Genomic DNA, 18,020 nt, shown 5'->3' with positions numbered 1-18,020 from the left:
GTTTATTTTCTATATTGGTTGGCTTTGGGCAAGATTATTTTTATTAGGCTTGACCCAAATATATTATGTTATAAAAATTAATTATATTAAGTATATATATTAAATAATAAGTATATATATTTATATTAAATTAATAACCCAATAACAATTAAACCCATTATCTAAATCTTAAAAAAAAAACATATCCAACTAAATAACCCAACCCAAAATATAAATTTATTTTTTTGGTAAAATAAAACAACATTAACCGAAACTAATGGATGGGCTCATTTGCCCTTGTAAATGTAAAATAATCTGCTTGAACTAAGTCCCGCTCGGAAATGGGTGGGACCTCAAAAACTTGGATCTCAGTGAATCTTGTTGCCAGAACTTTTGCCATATGATCAGGGACAATATTGTGAGTTTTTGGAACATGGCGAAAGCAAACCTTCCACCCTCGACACACCATTTGATGAATCTCGCGTAGTTTCATTATCTGACTATTAGTTGCACCTCCCTTTGCAATCGTCTCTATCAAAAGATCATTATCACTTTCAACTTCTAACTGACGAAGCCCCTCCAAAATAGCTCTCGCTTCAATCTTAAAAATTACTTCCTTACCTAACAACCTTGAGAATACTTAGAGCCAATTAGCATCAGCATCTCTAAACACTCCCCCAATCCTGACATAAGATCCATTTGGCCAAATTGCCCCATCTGTGTTAAGTTTAATCCAACCTTTAAACGGCTCTGGCCAATGTACAACAGTAACCATAGGACTATATTGAAACACAGGATAAGATATCCTTGCATAATTTCTTGCCCAACTAATGCCCTTATCAATTATTTCCTGAGAGCTACTATGGCAATTTGAAAACACAAACGTATTCTGGTTCTTCCATAACAATCAACATATTATAGGAAAAAAGCTACACCAATCAACAACTCGACTACCACAATCCCCAACATTCTCTAAATTCCATAACATCCAATCATTCATAGGCATAGCAAAAAAAATTACCCATGCATGAGTTGGCACAACTGATCGCCAAACAAACTTAAGAAAAAAGCAATCACAAACGGCATGGATCTCCGATTCATAGACATTGCCACAGCTCGAGCATTGGCTTTCATTCGACATATGCCTCGTTGTACGCTCCACATTAGTTAAAAGTCTATTCTTCCACTTGATCCACATGAAAACTCTAACATTTGATTCACAATAAAACATTTACTATATTTATGATAATGTTTTTTTAAATATAATTACTTTTTAACACATTTTTAATGTGTTTGAAAACTTTTATTTAAACATTTCTAGTGCATTTAGTGTTTTATATATATTTTTTTAAAAATCATTTTAAAACAAAAAAACTAATATAAAAAATCTAACATGCGCGAGTTGAGTCGAGTCGAGCCCGAGTTTACTTTTCTTAAATTGGACCAGACTTTGACAAAAAGTAAGTCCATTTTTCGGGTAGGATTAGTCCCAAACTTGAAAAATTGATCTTGACACCTTGTATGGACCCCTCCCATGAACACCTCTAGAAATAACCATATATTTAATTAATAAATATTAAATGATTCATATTAGTTCGTGAGTTAACCGATCTAGCCCTTTAATCAAACTTGTATCCAACCTATTCCTAATTTAATCTATCTGATCTGGTTCAAGCAACATTAGAAAATTGATGGAATAGAATCGAAAAAAGTTAGATTTGATTTATCGATTTTGCCATATAATAAGCATTATGGGCTGGTTAAGCCCATTTTTTTACGATAGGGCTTTTTTATGCATTCTAGATTTAATTTTAAATTTTCTATAATAGGCTTATTTTTATTATTATGTCTTCCAATTTTAATTTTAGGCTTATTAACTTGAGTGATGGCCCATTTTATGTTTTATTTGGATCTTGGGCTATAATTGGGCTTGTTGGCCCATCCTTTTTCTTTATTATATTTTTTGAACGGAACCTCTTTTTTATTATTAAATATTTACTTGTAAACATATTTATGTTATATTACCAAAGAGAAGGAAGACAACAAAAAATAATATTTAAAGAAATACAAAATTGAAGTTCAAGGATTAGTAGTATATTTAGATTTTGGATCAAATAAATTTGGATTCTAAAATTTTCATTCTGTAATTTGATTTGAAATTTTTTGGTCGGATTGAATCATTTCAAGTTATTTGTTATTGTCATTTAAGGTTCAAGTGATTTTGGGTTCAAATTACTTCAAGTTCAAGTCATTTTATATTCGGATTAGATAAATTTAATTATTTATTGAAAAAATTAAGTTCTAATTTGGATTAATAGCGAGAGGATAAAAGTGACCTGTTTAAAATTTAAATAAGGGAACAAAAGGGCAATGACGCCACAAAAGACCGAGCCTAGACAAAGCTTGACACGACCAGAATAAAACAGAAGGAGAAAATGAACGAAATAGGAGGGTAAACCAATCTCGAAGCACATTAAACTTCAAGGCTAAAAGGATTATCGCCTAAAAGAATTATCACGTGAGAGGTAAAATGCTTTTAAGGATACTTTTTAGACGCATCCAACATTTCGTCATATCCTACCTTTATTCATTCTCTCTGAACAAAAGCACTAGCTTTAGTATTGGAGTGCTATCTCCGACGCCCACACAGCTCATCTATCTTTCCTTTTTGCAGGCTCTCTCAATTTCACGGCTCAACTACTGGCCTAAATCCTGCCCGACCCAAGTTGACATTAAGGCAAGTACGTACATATATACATATATAAAGGAAGAGAGGAAGAAAATAGGAGAAATTTCTTATCAACAAAATCCAAACATTTTCACAGCTAATTCTTTTAATTCACTGTCTAATGATTGTACGTTTGTTTTGTCTTCATTCTTTTTTGGCCAATGAAGATTTAATACAAATACATTTTTTTCTTCACCACTACATAACAACCACGGCTTTTAGATTAACTACCAATTATATTTCGTTTGTATTATACACAATTTGCCCATTTGCGCTTCTCTCTTTCTCTCTTATAAACTTCATTGCTTGTGTAAAAATCCTTACTCATCTGTAAAACCCCTTTTTTCAACATGGGAGACTTAAACACTGAAGGCCCTTCTTCTTCTTCTCTTCCCCTTTCTTCAAGGTCTAATTTGCCTATGCTTTACTATGGTCTCGTTGTAGTCGGAACAGCTGCCGTTGTATTGGCTGTATACAACCTTATCGTCATCCGGTGGTGTACACAGCGCCCTGATTATTCTAGGCAAAGACAAACCCGACTTGCCGAAATGGCTGCTGGGCGGAGTTACGAGAGCCAGAGTAGGATCATATTGTCGTCGAGCTTCAAGTACAAGAAGGGAAGCATCGACACGGGGTCTGAAGAAGCCGGAGAACATGAATGCGCAGTTTGTTTATCGGTTTTCGAAGATGGAGATGAAGTGAGGCAACTTCCAAGGTGCAAGCATTCTTTCCATGCTCCTTGTATAGATATGTGGCTCTATTCTCATTTCGATTGTCCACTATGCCGTACCTTAGTGGATCCCGAGCCTTCTCTGATTCGTCGGAGACAAACAGAGGAAGCTCCACCGCAGAATCCCAGAGAAGATATTCTAGGCGTCCCAGATTTAGTTTGATGATTTTTGGGGGGAGGGGTCACGTTGTTGATTGATTAGAGGTAAGGTAGGGAGAGTCTGAAAAAATATATATGTGGTGGGCCTCATACGAGAAGCGTGACCATGTTAACAAATGACTAAAAATTGACAAAGCCAGCTGCCCATGTGGATACAGTGCAGCTCATTTTTGAGCGTTCAAATGGGGCCAGGGTATTTTGTTATTTAGCATATACCTTACTCGGGTTCAGATGTGAGTGTGATCTATATAGTTATTTTTTTTCTTTTTTTTTTTTCACATATGTGAAGATCCTTGACGCTCATATCCCGATATCCAAGTGTGAAATATAAAGTATTCCAAGAAAAATAAAGAGTCTGAGTAACCACCACCAAACCAGCTATCTCCGGTTTTGCGCCTGCTATGGTGGGTGCTATAATGTGACTACACTGCAATGCATGTTAGGCATGAGCAAAGCTCGGAGTGCAGTTTAAGTCAAAAACCGAACCAAAACGAGGTAAATAGTACAAGACAAGCTGACAAACACAAGAATCCAGCAAAACAGATTCATCGATGATGTTCCAAACACAAACACATAAACTCGACGATATATGCAGCAAGGTATCAAACAGAAATGAGGCAATGGTATGTGTCCAAATAGAATGAATTCATAACCTATTTACCACCAAAGCATGTAGAAATTTACAAAAGAAGTAAATTTATTATAGTTACTGTGTATTTCCATACCCTGACACTCGATAAACTCTGGCACAAGTTTTCCCAAATGTTACAATCCAAATGTATTTTCGCCTTCCACAACGGAGGGAACTTTTATATTGTATACAAGAGTAATTAAGCATACTTACTACATCCTTCTCAAATTGTCTAGCCTTGCTTGTAAGTCACTATCTATCCCACCGTCGTCATTCCCGGTTGCTTCTGCCTGTGCAACCTTACCCTTTGCAGCTGGTGCAGAAACAGCAGCTGATGGTGCATTGACAAGCTGCGAGTTAGATCGAATAAGCAGAGTTAGTATTAGGGCAAGAAATGCGAGCTATTAATGTTATGTACAAGAAATGGTGAAAATAGCACCTCTTGATTGATATCGATTCCGATTTCATCGAGAACTTGGCTCACAAGTTCTTCTGTTTCTTCCTCTTCTTCATCACCTTCCAGAGCATCATCAATAGCGTCACCCATTACCTCACTAACCATCTCCATCTTCTCGTTCTGCATCTCGAATTCTTGCATAATTTTCTGCAACGACGGCAAGTTCATCTGCCTGTTCATCCGGCCCATTGCCTTTGTCACGCCTTTCATTGCTTCTCCCATTGCTTGTGTTGATTTCAATGTCTGGAAGTTGTATAGAAAATTAGTCGAGCTGTAAGGGTTGAGCAGAACATATTTCAAAATTTTCTATAATTGCCCTCTCAAGAGTTGTACTTACCAACTTTCATCTACTTACCACGCACAACAAGAGACCATAATTTTTAATGTGAACAATTAACACTTCAAGTAATTGACACAGAGATAAATGTATAGATAAAAAAACATACTTGAATTCGAAGAGATACGCCTTGGAGCTGTGATTTCAGCTTATAGAACTTTTCAATTTGATGTCGAGTTCGGATAAGGTCTTTCGCCATCACCTTTACAGCTCCCTGAAAAAAGTTTCCATCAATCAGAACATTTTGAGGTTGTAGGCTACATAGGCGTAAAGCTGATTCATGTTTTGCAAAGATCATGTATAATAGGTTCTAAAAGTAAACCTAGCTCCCGAATACGAGAGAGGACAGTACAATCTTGAAGCCGAATGAGAAAATAAATGACCACATCAACCCACTAATGTAAAACAAAATAGACATACACACAATCAAGCAGCCAAAGTGAAAAAAAAAATCAAAGAATGCAAACTCTTGACACATATACTCGATGCATTTTGTTTACAGATCGGGAAGAAGAACATGGGACATCAACTTTTCATACAAATTGTAAAATGATCTGATAAAACATGCCGTAATACATAAGACAGTCATCTAGTGCAGAAATACATCAGATTTACACAAAATCAATGAAAAAGCAAGCTCGCATATGCCAAAAAGCAGAAATTTCTTTTCCCATGATTGCCTTAAAAGAAATTTGTCGAGCAGATAAGCACTTGACTCCAATACATGCTACTTCTAAGACGAATATAATAAGACATGCATCATAAAAAAGTCAGCAAAAATGAAAAAAAGGAAAAATATTGATGTAGGAAAAAAATAATTTACCATCTGCCCTTGCTTTGCAGTTTTCTTTATCTCTGCAATCAGTTTCTTCTCTTGGTTCTGAAGACCTTGCCTCTCCCTCTCTATCTCTCTAATAGATTTGTCCAGCATCCTCTTATTCTCCCGCAGAAGCTCTGAAACCAAAAAAAAACATCAATATTTTCAGATATTACACAAACTCTCAATACGAAATCAATGACATCATTTTATATACACCATCCAAATTCACAGCCTAACTACCTCCAAAACCCGGAAACAACAGGAACCATCAACACCATTTAACCCACACCATAAAATGCGTGACTTACCGATTCTTTTCGTTTGCATCTTTCATGAAAAAACAACATGGATTCAAACATTTCCCATTCAATAATTTGTAAAAGCCTATTGAAATTTGAAACAAATATGAACAAACAACCACACAAATCATTCCGTATCAAAATTCTGAATTATAATAATAATAAAAAAAGTCAATTTCCACAAATCATCGCCAGAAAAATACACTCAACTGCTACTTTAATCATTAATATCATCCAATTACTAAGATCCTTATCTGGGATCGCTTCAATAATTTGAAACTAATATGAACAAACAACCATTTAACCATTCAATAATTTGCAATACACCATAAAAATGCATGACCCGCCCATTTTTTCAGCTTGCATCTTTCACAAAATTCAAGAATTCATAAAACCCTATCAAAATCTGAAACAAATATGAACAAACAACCATGCAAACAATCGATCTTATAATCTAAAACTAAACCAAATAAAAACAAATAGCAACCCTCCCCCAACAAAAAAAATGCATTTATTACCATAATTCAGAAACATTTCTAAAACAAACACAAACTTTGTCATTCCACATCAAAATTCTGAATTACAGCAAAAAGCAATCAATTGATTCCCACATATAAACTCCACCTGCTATTTTGATCAGGTATATTATCCAATTACTAAAATCCTTATCTGGGATAACTCCACAAAATCCAAACCGCAACTACCAAAGCGAAAATCATAGACCCTTTTTTCGACATTAATGAAAATCCGAAACTAATATGAAACAAACAACCATTCAATAATTTGCAATACACCATAAAATGCATGACCCACCTATTCTTTCAGCTTGCATATTTCATAAAATTCAATAAATTGTAAACCCTATTGAAAATCGAAACAGATAAGAACAAACGAACAAACACAAATTTTAGCATTCCACATCAAATTTATGAATTACAACAAAAAGCAATCAATTGATTTCCACAAATAAATTCCGCCTGCTATTTTGATCACGTATATTATCCAATTACTAAAATCCTTATCTGGGATCAATTCACAAAATCCAAACCGCAACAACCGAACCGAAAATCATAGACATGAATGAAAATTCGAAACTAATACAAAACAAACAATCATTTAACCATTCAATAATTTGTAATACACCAAAAAAACGCATGACCCACCTATTCTTTTCAGCTAGCATCATTCATAAAATTCAATAATTTGTAAAACCCTATCGAAATACGAAACAAATATGAACGAGCAATCATGCAAACGACCGATCTTATAATCCAAAACTAAACCAAATAAAAAAAACAAATAGCACCCAAACCATAATTCACATCATTCCTGAAATGAACACAATTTACCATTCCACATCAAAACTCTGAATTATAACAAAAAGCGGTCAATCGATTTCCACGAATATACGCAATCTGCTATTTTTTATCACGTATATCATCCAATTACTAAAATCTTTTTTTTTTCTGAGATCAATTTAAAAACCCAAAAACGAAACGATCAAACCCAAAATCGCAAAACCTTTTTCGAAATTAATAAATAATTTAATAATTTAATCCCAAAAAAAAACGAAAAAAGAAAACCAGGTACCTGCGGGAGTTTTTCTCTTCCCAAAGAGGAAACTCATGTTTGATCGATACTACGAAAACCGTACCAAAAATGAATCGATGGAGGCTTCAAGGATCCGATCTGATGTTTAAGAAACGAGGGTTTTTAATGGTTGGATTTAAGGAAGAGATTGCTTAATACAGGTGATTTTATGGCTCTGCTTCGAAGCCAATACCGACTTTTATTTTAGTTTTTTCTTTTGCTTTTAGTCTTTTACGCGGTATCGTTATAGTGGCTAAGGAATGGGAATTTATAATAATTAAATTTTTATTTAAATTCAAACGTGGCTTTATATGAATTAGGTGGTCAACAACTCAAGGATGAAATTAGAATTTTTTTAAGGTAAGTAATTAAATTATAAATTTTTTAGATATTAAAATATAATTTTATTATAATGTTCGAGTTTTTTTTGGAAGTTATTTCAATGTCATAGTGTCACGGGCCGCAGTTCAAAGCCTGTGACCATGGCACAAGATGCGCCCCATGGAGGTCTATCGATAAAATGGGGAACATTTAGCCCACGAGAGCTGGCCCGATTCAGAGAAATATTGGAGAAGCCTATCAGATTGAAGCCTAGTTGGCCCAATGATGAAGATATGGCAACTTAGGCTAATATGGTAACTAATCTTAGAAGATAGAGGAAATCATATCTTGTAAAGATTAGATTAGATTTGATATGGCATATCTTGTAAATCCCTAAAATTAAGGGATATAGTTAATCTCGTCCGTCGATGTAAATATATCTTGACCGTCGGTTTTGGGGGAGCTCAACTATAAATAGAGAGCCTCCCCTCATTTGTACTCATTCCATTGTATTCTGAATTCTTAAGAGTAATAGACTTCTGAGAGCATTTACTCAAACACCTTGTGTGCATTCTTTTCTGTGGCTTTCTGTTGTTCTTTGGCTTAGCTTCTTTTGGCATAAATCGCTTCCGCTCTTCAATTGGTGCCTTGGAGGAGTTCTTAAGGAATCCTCATTTGAGTTAAGGCTGACTTAGGTGAGTTTGGAGCAAACGGATCGCCTAAGGCCGCACGGTTTGCGAGACGAAAGGTCTAGCCCCGTGAAAATAGTATCTGATACACGAGTATTGGCTCGGGGCTTCTTTTCTACATCTTTTTACCTTGAAAAAGTAGGGGCATCTTATTTCCTTGAATTTCATTATCTTTCGGCTAACCTAGCCTACTCTCTCCCTCAAGACCAATAAGGGTAGTACAAGAATGTTCACTTGTTGCCCATTGACTATGCAATTCAATCTGATATTAGACTTTAACTCACCCTTCGTGGATGAACCTTGCAGAGAAACATTAGGTTTTCGAGGAATTAAATTTTCATCAATGTTTGCATTACTCAAGTTGACATTCTCACTTTCGCTTTGTCTACTCCCGCTCACACGGGTGCTTCCTCCTAAGGCAGAACGTTCCCCATCATTTTTAAAAGGGACTAAATAAGTTTTTTAAGGTGCTAAAGTGAAATTTTATCATATATAAATTTACAATTTAATAATTGATAAGGCAACAGAATTGTGATTGTTCATTTTTTAGAGGGGCAGGCAACCCCTAATGGTCAGATTTTGTTTATACGATGTTCGATAATCACATTGAATAATAACTATATTCAAAGTTAAGAATGTTAAACCCTTAAATAAGATAATAAAAACAACGGTGGGTCAAATATATGCAATTTTTGTAAAATTTAAATTTATAAATCTATAGATCTTATTTTAAAAATTATTTAAACCCTAATCTAAATTAATTAATTTTTCTTCGAATATCCGAATTCGTTAAATATGATAATATTTTTTCACAATATTTTCTAAAATAAAATCTTTAGTGCTTGATTATAACAACCAACAGAATGGGGAATATTTCCCCCTAAGCATTTCGATGTTGTAAAATTGTTGGAAAGCGAGTGAAGGAGTTCTTCATCTGCACCAATGCCTGTAGGATTGAGATGCTATCTTAGTAATTCAAATTCAAGATTTATCGATAAAGAAAACCCAGAACCACAGACAACCAAAGAGAAAATTAAGGAAAACCCAATTAAGAATTAAACTGAAAAAGCCAATTCATGGATTAAAATCCAGATTTTTTTTTTCTAAATTTTCAACAACAGAACAATACCCTTCAAAAAGGGTACACAAAAGAACCAAAGGTTAACTCAAAGGAAATATAGAAAAAATGGTTGTTTAAAAGGAGGCTTCAAGTTCTTTAGCAAAGAGCTTTACTTGTTGTTCTATTAAGCTTAAAACACCATATTTTTTAAACAAGAAAACCAAAGATGAAACTTACACAAGGAAAGAACAAGGATTTCAGGGAGGTAGAAGGCAAAGAGAGAAGGAGCAACCGCCGGTAGCTGAAAAAGGTGGCGGCTTCAACATGGGTTTGAGATGGCCCTCAACAGGGAGTGGCAAGATGGCTGACATGCTGTTCGGGTTTCTCGTTTTTGGATTAATTATAGAAAGGTAACTAGCTTTACTAAAAAATAATATAAAATGCTTGGTGTCCATTATTAGAGGTGCTCATGGCCGGGAGGCCCGGCCGAAATATGGGAGGGTTTAGGTAAAAATATAAGCCCGAAATATGGGCTTGGGTAAAAAAATGAGGCCCATTTAGAAAACGGGCCGTGCCTCGGGCACAACTTTTTTAGCCCGGCCCGGCCCGATATAATAAATATATTTATTTTTTAAAATTTTTTTATTTTAAAATATTTTTAAAATACTTTTTTTTATTTTTAATTTTAAAATATTTTTAAAATACTTTTGAAAATACTTTTTAAATTTTAAAAATAAAATTTTGGTATTTATTAAAAAAAGGGCCGGGCCGGGCTTACGATTTTCCCCGAGCCGGGCCTGAGCAAAATTTTAGGCCCATATTTCGGGCCGGACCAATTTTTTATGGGCCCGGTGTAACACCTCTTACCCGAGACCGTTTCCGAAATCGAGTACGAGGCATTACTTAGCTTATCTTACTAATTCAGGGCATAAAAATTCGTTTTAAAAATTAATTTCACTGTTTACAGTAATCTGTCCAATCGCGCAGCAGTTACTAAATTGATTATAACTCGAGCTACGGAACTCCAAATTTAATTTCGTAAATTTTTCCTGAAACTAGACTCATATATCTTTCTACCATAAAATTTTCAGAATTCTTGGTTTGACCAATTAGTACAGTTTATTAGTTAAATTCTCCCCTGTTTCTTCACTCGACTGTCCTGACCCCTTGGTACTAAAAATAAATTTTCTCATTATAGGATTTTCATATGATATTACCACTTATTTCTACAGAAAATATACTCAATAAGGATTCTACACATATAAACTACAACTCATAAATATTTTATACCATTTTTAGTGATTTTCTAAACTCGGAACAGGGGACTCTAGAAATAGATCTGACCATTTCTCACTAAAATTCACATATCTTAAAATATAAATTTCTTTTTGCTAAACCGTTATTTTTCTATAAAAATAGACTCAATAATCTTTCATTTAATATATCATTCACCCTCTAATTCATTTTATACTATCCTAGGTGATTTTTCAAAGTTACGTCACTGTTGCTGCCTGAATTCTGTTTCTTTGCAAAATTTACTCTTTCTTGATTTTCATACTTAACCATTTTAAAAGCCAAACATTATCACATACACCTCTTTCTTTAGCAATATCATAGATACAACATTCAAAATGACTAACCCTTATACATCACTTAGGTATATACATTACCTAGGTACATGCCACATTATCAATAGAAAGGTACATCACTAAAATGTCTCTGAGGTCGGGATTACTTCGGATGCTGGATCGAACACTGGTTTTCTACAATCCTGCGCACGGAAACAACCGTACGCTGAGTATGGGTATACTCAGTGGTATTACCATAATTCAAATTAATAATATTAATTGATAATTTATATACATTTAATTTATGTCTACAATTATTCATTAATTATCTCATACTTTAACTCAACTTGATCATTAATAACAATAAGCAATATTTCAATTCTTGTATTTAATTGTATTCATACCTTATTTCACTATCTCAATTCTATTGGATTTTTCGACATCTCATTCTAATAATTCATTCCAATTCATACAAATTCAATCAATTTATCAACTCATTCATTATCATTTCTATTTATAACCAATATGTACTGTAAATCTTTTAACACTCAATTTATTCATTAAATCCATAACTAAATTTCAATAACTTGTATTCAGTTAAATTCACATATTATTTCACTCTTTCAAATTATTTTATTTTCACTTCTCACTTCTTAACAATAGCTATTTCAATTCATATTCAAGATCATTCAATAAAAATTTATATTATCAAAATTATTCATTTACCCCTATTAACTTGACTCAGATCTTGGCGGATACATGGATCCAACCAAAACACACCAATACGGCACATTATGCCTAAAACGGTACATATAAACTTTATAAGACTTACCTTAACACATTAATGATTCACTTTTGTCCACAGCTTATAATCTTAGCCCAAAGTAGACTTTACAGAACACCCCGGATATACGGAACAAATACAGAGAGCACAAATGTGCTAAACAGAGAGCACTGCCGTGCTAAATATCAGAGAGCACCAACGTGATAATAATAAGAGAGCACCAACGTGCTAATATCAGAGAGCACCAACGTGCTAATATCAGAGAGCACCAACGTGCTAATATCAGAGAGCGCGCTAAAGTTCCTTAATAAGTTCCTTAATGGCATGCCACTAATATCCTGGTAGTTCTAAATTCCATCTACTTGGGCATTAAATCTGAATCTCATTTATTTAAATACTTTACAAAATTATTTCAAAAAGGATTTATCATTTCTCCGTCATTACAATTTACTACTTATTCCACCATTCACATATATCACACTTATTCACAATTTAATTCACTTTTATTCCATCCATATATATATTTTTAATTCATTTTCCAATCGAATTCATGTACAATTCAATATCAATATTCATCTATTTTTTTTAATACTAAACATATTATTCAAAATTCAACAATTACTATTAATAAATTCAATACCAATACGTATTTATCATTCAATTCAGTCGTGATGCTTACCTCAATTTGCTTATCATGTATATTAATTTAAAATTTAACAATTAATAATTAAATTCGAATTATGGTAATACTAACCGGAATTTCTCTCAAGTCACTTCTTGTCCACTTTCCCCTTTCCTTTCTCGGACAATGACTCGTGCACGACATTAGCTACGTAATTAAACAATTAAAAATCATTAATACACAATTTCATTAAAACATTTCCCGTATACCTAAACTTTACCCAAATTCTAATTTAATCCCTTATCAATACTAATTTTATTTTTCCATTCTAACTCTATATTCTCTCTTAATTCTTACTATAAACTCAGTTTAATTCTTCAATTTCCCCATAAATCCCTAATTTCGGGATTTTTTCAATTTAATCCCTATCAATTCAAAACTTATATTTTATTTTACAAATCAATCTTTTACTAACTTCTAACTTAAAATTCAATCATTTTAACCTCTAGTTCATCAATTAATTCAACATAACTCATGTCTAACAATCTACTAACTTTCAAAATATCAACATAAATCAAGTAGTATTTATCTCTAGGATTCCAAAAACTCAAAAATTATAAGAAAAAGACTTAATTTGACTTACCAATTGAGCTTGGAACCTTAAAACCTTAAATCTCCCTTTTTCTTTTTCTTTCTTTCTTTCTTTCTTTCCTTCCTTCTCTGCCCGTTTTGCTCTCTGTTTCTTTCTCTGTTTCGTCTCTTCTATTCTGTTTCTTTTCTTTCTTTTTCTATTCTTTCTTTTGTTTTATGTATATATATAATATAATATAATATAATATAATATATTAATAATAATATAATATAAAAACATAATCATTACTATAATATAATAATATTTTTTAACACATAAAAATCTCAGATTTTTATGCTTACGCCGCCTCAACTTTGGAAAAAGGCATAATTTCCTATTTGGTCCTTTTAACTTTTCTTTAATCTATAATTAAACTTTTATCCCTATTGCAATTTAATCCTTTTTCATAATTAACTATCGAAACGTTAAAATTTCTTAACGAAACTTTAATATTATCCTATTGACACTCTGTAAATATTTATAAAAATATTTACGGCTCAGTTTATGATATCGAGGTCTCGATACCTCGTTTTTGACCCAATTTACCTAATAATTTCTTTTAAATCACAAAATTCACTGATTCAAAAATATTTCTAACTTTTTCATCGAATTTAGTGATCTCAAATCATTGTTCTAACACTACTGAAAATTGGGCTGTTACACCCGGCCCGGCCCATGAGCACCTCTAGTGTCCATCACTCAATAAATTCATGTGTCATATTAGTAATCCGTAAGTAATTAACGAAAATTTTAATAATAGTGATTAATTTAAATAATTATTTTAATTAAAGAGTCCAAAATTGACCAAAAAACATTTAAAGTGACCAAAATAAAATTTTAAAGTGACATCAGATTAGAGATACTCATGGTCAGGGTGGGCCGGGTTTAGGCCAGACTCATATAATGTATCTATATTAATTTTTTAAGTTTGAGCTCGATCCAAAAAACGGGCTTACTTTTTTTCAAGCCCAACCCAATTTAAGAAAGGTAAATCAAGGACCAACTCGATCCTCCCATATTTAATTTGTTTAGATTAAATTTTTAACACATTAAAAATTATTTATATAAAACACTACCACAAATATAATAAATGTTTTTATATTAAAAACACAAACAAATATAAATAAATATTTATTGTATTAAATATAAATTTTAAAATTTATATTTTAGGTTGAGTTTATTTAGTTGAGTAAATTTTTTTTAGGATTTGAGTAATAAATTTAATTGTTATTGGATTAGTGATTTAATCTAAATATAAATGTATATAATTCTTAATTAACATATATAATTAATATAATATATTTTATAGCATTATATTCGGGTTGAGTCAGATTCGGGACAAAAAATCTTACCCAAGGCCCGATTCATATAAAAAATGGATATTAAATTTTATCCAAACTCATTTTTTAGAAATTATATTTCATCCAAACTCTCTCATTTTTCGAACGGACTTTTAAACTTACACAAATGATTCAATACATGAGCAAGTCTACATCACATGTAGTTTACTTTTTTTTTTTACATGTTTAGATATTGCGTGGTTCATAAGACCCAATTGAAGAAATTTGACGGGCTTAGTTGAAGGCCTGTGAAAAAAAATAACAATGGACTTGTACATGCCGAATAAATCATGTTGGCCAGATTCCAATATGTTCGAATAAAATATTAGAATAAAATATTTAAAATTTGAGAGGATTTAAAATAAAATATTAAGTTTAAAAAATAATTTTAAGCAAAAGAAAAGAATCCTCAAATATTAATATTATAACATAAAAATTAAAAAAAATTAAGTTATCTATATATAAATTTAATTAAAAATAAGATTTTACTTTTTTTTCCATTTTTTTAAAATTCATGTAAATTTTTAAAAAACACAGGTGGATGATGACGTTCCAGCTTCTGATTGGACTAAAATTCTTTTGGACCAAGGGCGTTAAGGTCTGATGTTAAATGGGTAAGGGAAGAAAAAGTTTAGGGATCTATTTGAGAATATATGTATAGCTTAAGGGGTAATTTTTTAAATAAGTTTTTTTAGTAATCCAATTATGAAAAGTTACAAAATGGTCACTTAACAATTCAATACTATCTTTCTTGGTCCTAGTGTGCTAACTATGACAGCTTTTAAAATTGACATGATAATAACTTTAACTATTAACATTTATACATTATATCAATCAAATTTACGTGAACGAGTAAAAAAAAGCAAAAAAAAAATTATACAATGTGAGAGTTAGATATTTTAGAATCAAAACTAAATTGATACATGCTATTATGTCTATTTTAAAAATTGCAACGGCTAATCAACTGATGAAAAAAAGTAAATATCTAAATAATTATTTTGTATTTTTTATAATTAAATTATAAAAAAATTACTAATTAAATGAATATCAATATAATTTATTTTTTAATAAAAATCCCGTAAAATAATTGAAACCCAACATATTCTATATATTTACATATGTTAGCATGACGTTATCACCATTACGTCATGAGTAACAGGTGGTGACATAAAGGATGCTTTAATGAATATAGACACATTGGTGGATAAAAAAGAAAAAGGAGAGTTCTGTTTTTGTCTTATTGTGGATTTGTCAAATTATTTAGGTTAAATTTTGCTAGTACTCTCTGTACTTTGTAAAAGTCATGAATTTAGTCTCTTACTTTAATTTGATCAATTTTAATCCCTGTAATTTTTGAATCAGTCAGTTTAGTCCTTATACTTTTGTATTTTGAAATTTTAGTCCTAACCCAAATAGTAGTAGTTAAATTTAATTAGTTTTAGATTTAATTTATATTCTCCAATTGAATCATTCTAAGTCCTTATACTTTTCAAAAATTTAAATTTTAGTCTTAATGTAGATGATAATCATTTATCTATTAAATGAATTTTTAGGAAGTAATATGTGGAAACAATAAGTTGACATAGCATTACACATATGATAATATATTTATCACATCAAAATTTAGAAATAGAAAAACTTAACTTGGTGAATTTAACTGTTATTAATTAGTAAGTATTGAAATTTTAAAATTTGAAAAGTACAAGGACTAAAAATGACCAAACTAAAGTAAATGGATTAAATTCATAATTATTGCAAAGATTCGAGAACTAAGTTAAATTTAACCACTTGTTTAGCACTGTCAGATGAGTGTCAAAACTCATCACATCTTTCCCAACGACTACTTTCTTTTTTTCTCGGGAAAATGACAATTTAACCTTTTCTTTGTTTTTTCCCTTTTATTTCTCGTCTCACTTACTATATTACCCTTTATTCTTATATTTTCAATAAAAAACGAAGGTTACGTTATATATTGGGCAAATTACTTTAGTTGCCACTTGATTATGAAAAGTTACAAAATAGTCATATAGCTATTTAATTTTGTCTTTTTTGATCACCAACTAACTAACGTAAAAATGAAAATACCCAAAAATCTAATATAGTTGGGTGATCAAAAAATAGAAAATTTGAATAGCTAAGTGATTATTCTATAGTTTTTCATAATTGAGTGACCAAAAAAAAACTATAGTTAAATGACTACTAATATAATTTACCATTATATTTTAAGGATGAGAGAGAAAAGGGTTTTACATGCTCAAAATTGGACACTATTCAAAAACTTGAACCTCCCATGGAGGAATAAAAAAATTATTCTAGTGAAGTTTAAATTGAATTATAAATTTTTAAGAAGGTTAAAGTATAATTTTATTATTGTATTAAATTACTATTTGAAATTTTTAAAAGGATTAAATTGAAATATTATCTTCTTGAAGAGGTAAAAGTGTATTTTTACTATTATATTAAATTATAACTTCAGAATTTCTAAAAAGAACTCAAATAAAATTTTATCATTAAACCTCTTTGTCCTTTTTTTTCTTCATTATAGGATATTTAAATAATTAAATTATAACATTGACTTTAGGAGCAAAGTCAGAAAATTTTTGTTAGGGTCTGAATTAAATTATATATTTTTATGATAGTAAAGATGTAATTCTGTCATTTTAAGAGTCTATATCTTTATAATTTGAAAGGATTAAATCAAAATTTTATCTTTTTTAGGAGTTAAAATGTAATTTTACCATTACTAATTTAAAATTTTATAAATTAGAAAAGCACTTGAATAGAAAATTTTTCATTTTAAGGGGTTGGAGCCTTGCCAGCTCCCTTAGATCCGCCCTTGATGGACTTCAATATTATCTACATAAAAAAAGGGTAAAATTTGAAAAAAAATCTAATTTAATTATTTAAGGGTGAGATCTAAGTAGATACTAAATTATAAGTGTTTGTTTTGTTTAAGGTTGATTCAATTTGAAAAAGAAAAATCTAATGTTTGATTTATTTTATATTAAAATTTGAGTTTGGATTAAAAATTTTCAATATCACATAAAAAAAAACTTGTGGATTAATTAAATAAAATTTGAGTAGTTGGGTAGCTTGAGTTTAATTTGATCTATTTTTCTATAAAATATCTCGTTTACATAGCTAAACATAACTATCAATCAATAATAGGGACAATTTGGAAAATAAAACCATTAGTTTGGGGTAATTAGGCAAATTTCCAAATTCTAGAAGGAAAAGAAAAGAAAATTATTAACTTGAAAAATAAAATATAAGCA

General features: G+C 31.2%; 2 protein-coding genes across 2 annotated transcripts; one reads left to right on the top strand and one right to left on the bottom strand.

Annotated features, from left to right (window-relative positions):
* The first annotated feature begins 3,057 nt into the window (after window positions 1–3,057).
* On the top strand, window positions 3,058–3,899 carry LOC107932232 (RING-H2 finger protein ATL52). Its single transcript, XM_016864193.2, has one exon. The coding sequence runs from the start codon at window positions 3,058–3,060 to the stop codon at window positions 3,598–3,600; it is 543 nt and encodes a 180-aa protein (XP_016719682.1). The 3' UTR covers window positions 3,601–3,899.
* A 325-nt stretch (window positions 3,900–4,224) lies between these two features.
* Window positions 4,225–7,987, bottom strand: LOC107932231 (vacuolar protein sorting-associated protein 2 homolog 1). The gene is made up of 5 exons (XM_016864192.2): window positions 7,731–7,987; window positions 5,845–5,975; window positions 5,131–5,235; window positions 4,667–4,927; window positions 4,225–4,577 (listed from the first exon to the last, which is right to left on the bottom strand). Exons 1-5 carry the CDS (start codon window positions 7,765–7,767, stop codon window positions 4,440–4,442), a joined length of 672 nt encoding a protein of 223 aa, XP_016719681.1. The 5' UTR covers window positions 7,768–7,987; the 3' UTR covers window positions 4,225–4,439.
* Window positions 7,988–18,020: the final 10,033 nt, after the last annotated feature.

The sequence above is a fragment of the Gossypium hirsutum genome, chromosome D07 (genome assembly GCF_007990345.1).
Source record: "Gossypium hirsutum isolate 1008001.06 chromosome D07, Gossypium_hirsutum_v2.1, whole genome shotgun sequence".
NCBI lineage: Eukaryota > Viridiplantae > Streptophyta > Magnoliopsida > Malvales > Malvaceae > Gossypium > Gossypium hirsutum.
This window is presented reverse-complemented; position numbering and strand designations above follow the sequence as displayed.

Coding starts and splice junctions, on each gene's coding strand:
- LOC107932232 (XM_016864193.2), top strand. CDS start 3,058: ATGGGAGACTTAAACACTGAAGGCCCTTCTTCTTCTTCTCTTCCCCTT.
- LOC107932231 (XM_016864192.2), bottom strand. CDS start 7,767: ATGAGTTTCCTCTTTGGGAAGAGAAAAACTCCCGCAG. Junction 4,928..5,130: donor GCGTATCTCTTCGAATTCAA/GTATGTTTTTTT, acceptor TACAACTTCCAG/ACATTGAAATCAACACAAGC. Junction 4,578..4,666: donor GAATCGATATCAATCAAGAG/GTGCTATTTTCA, acceptor TCTAACTCGCAG/CTTGTCAATGCACCATCAGC.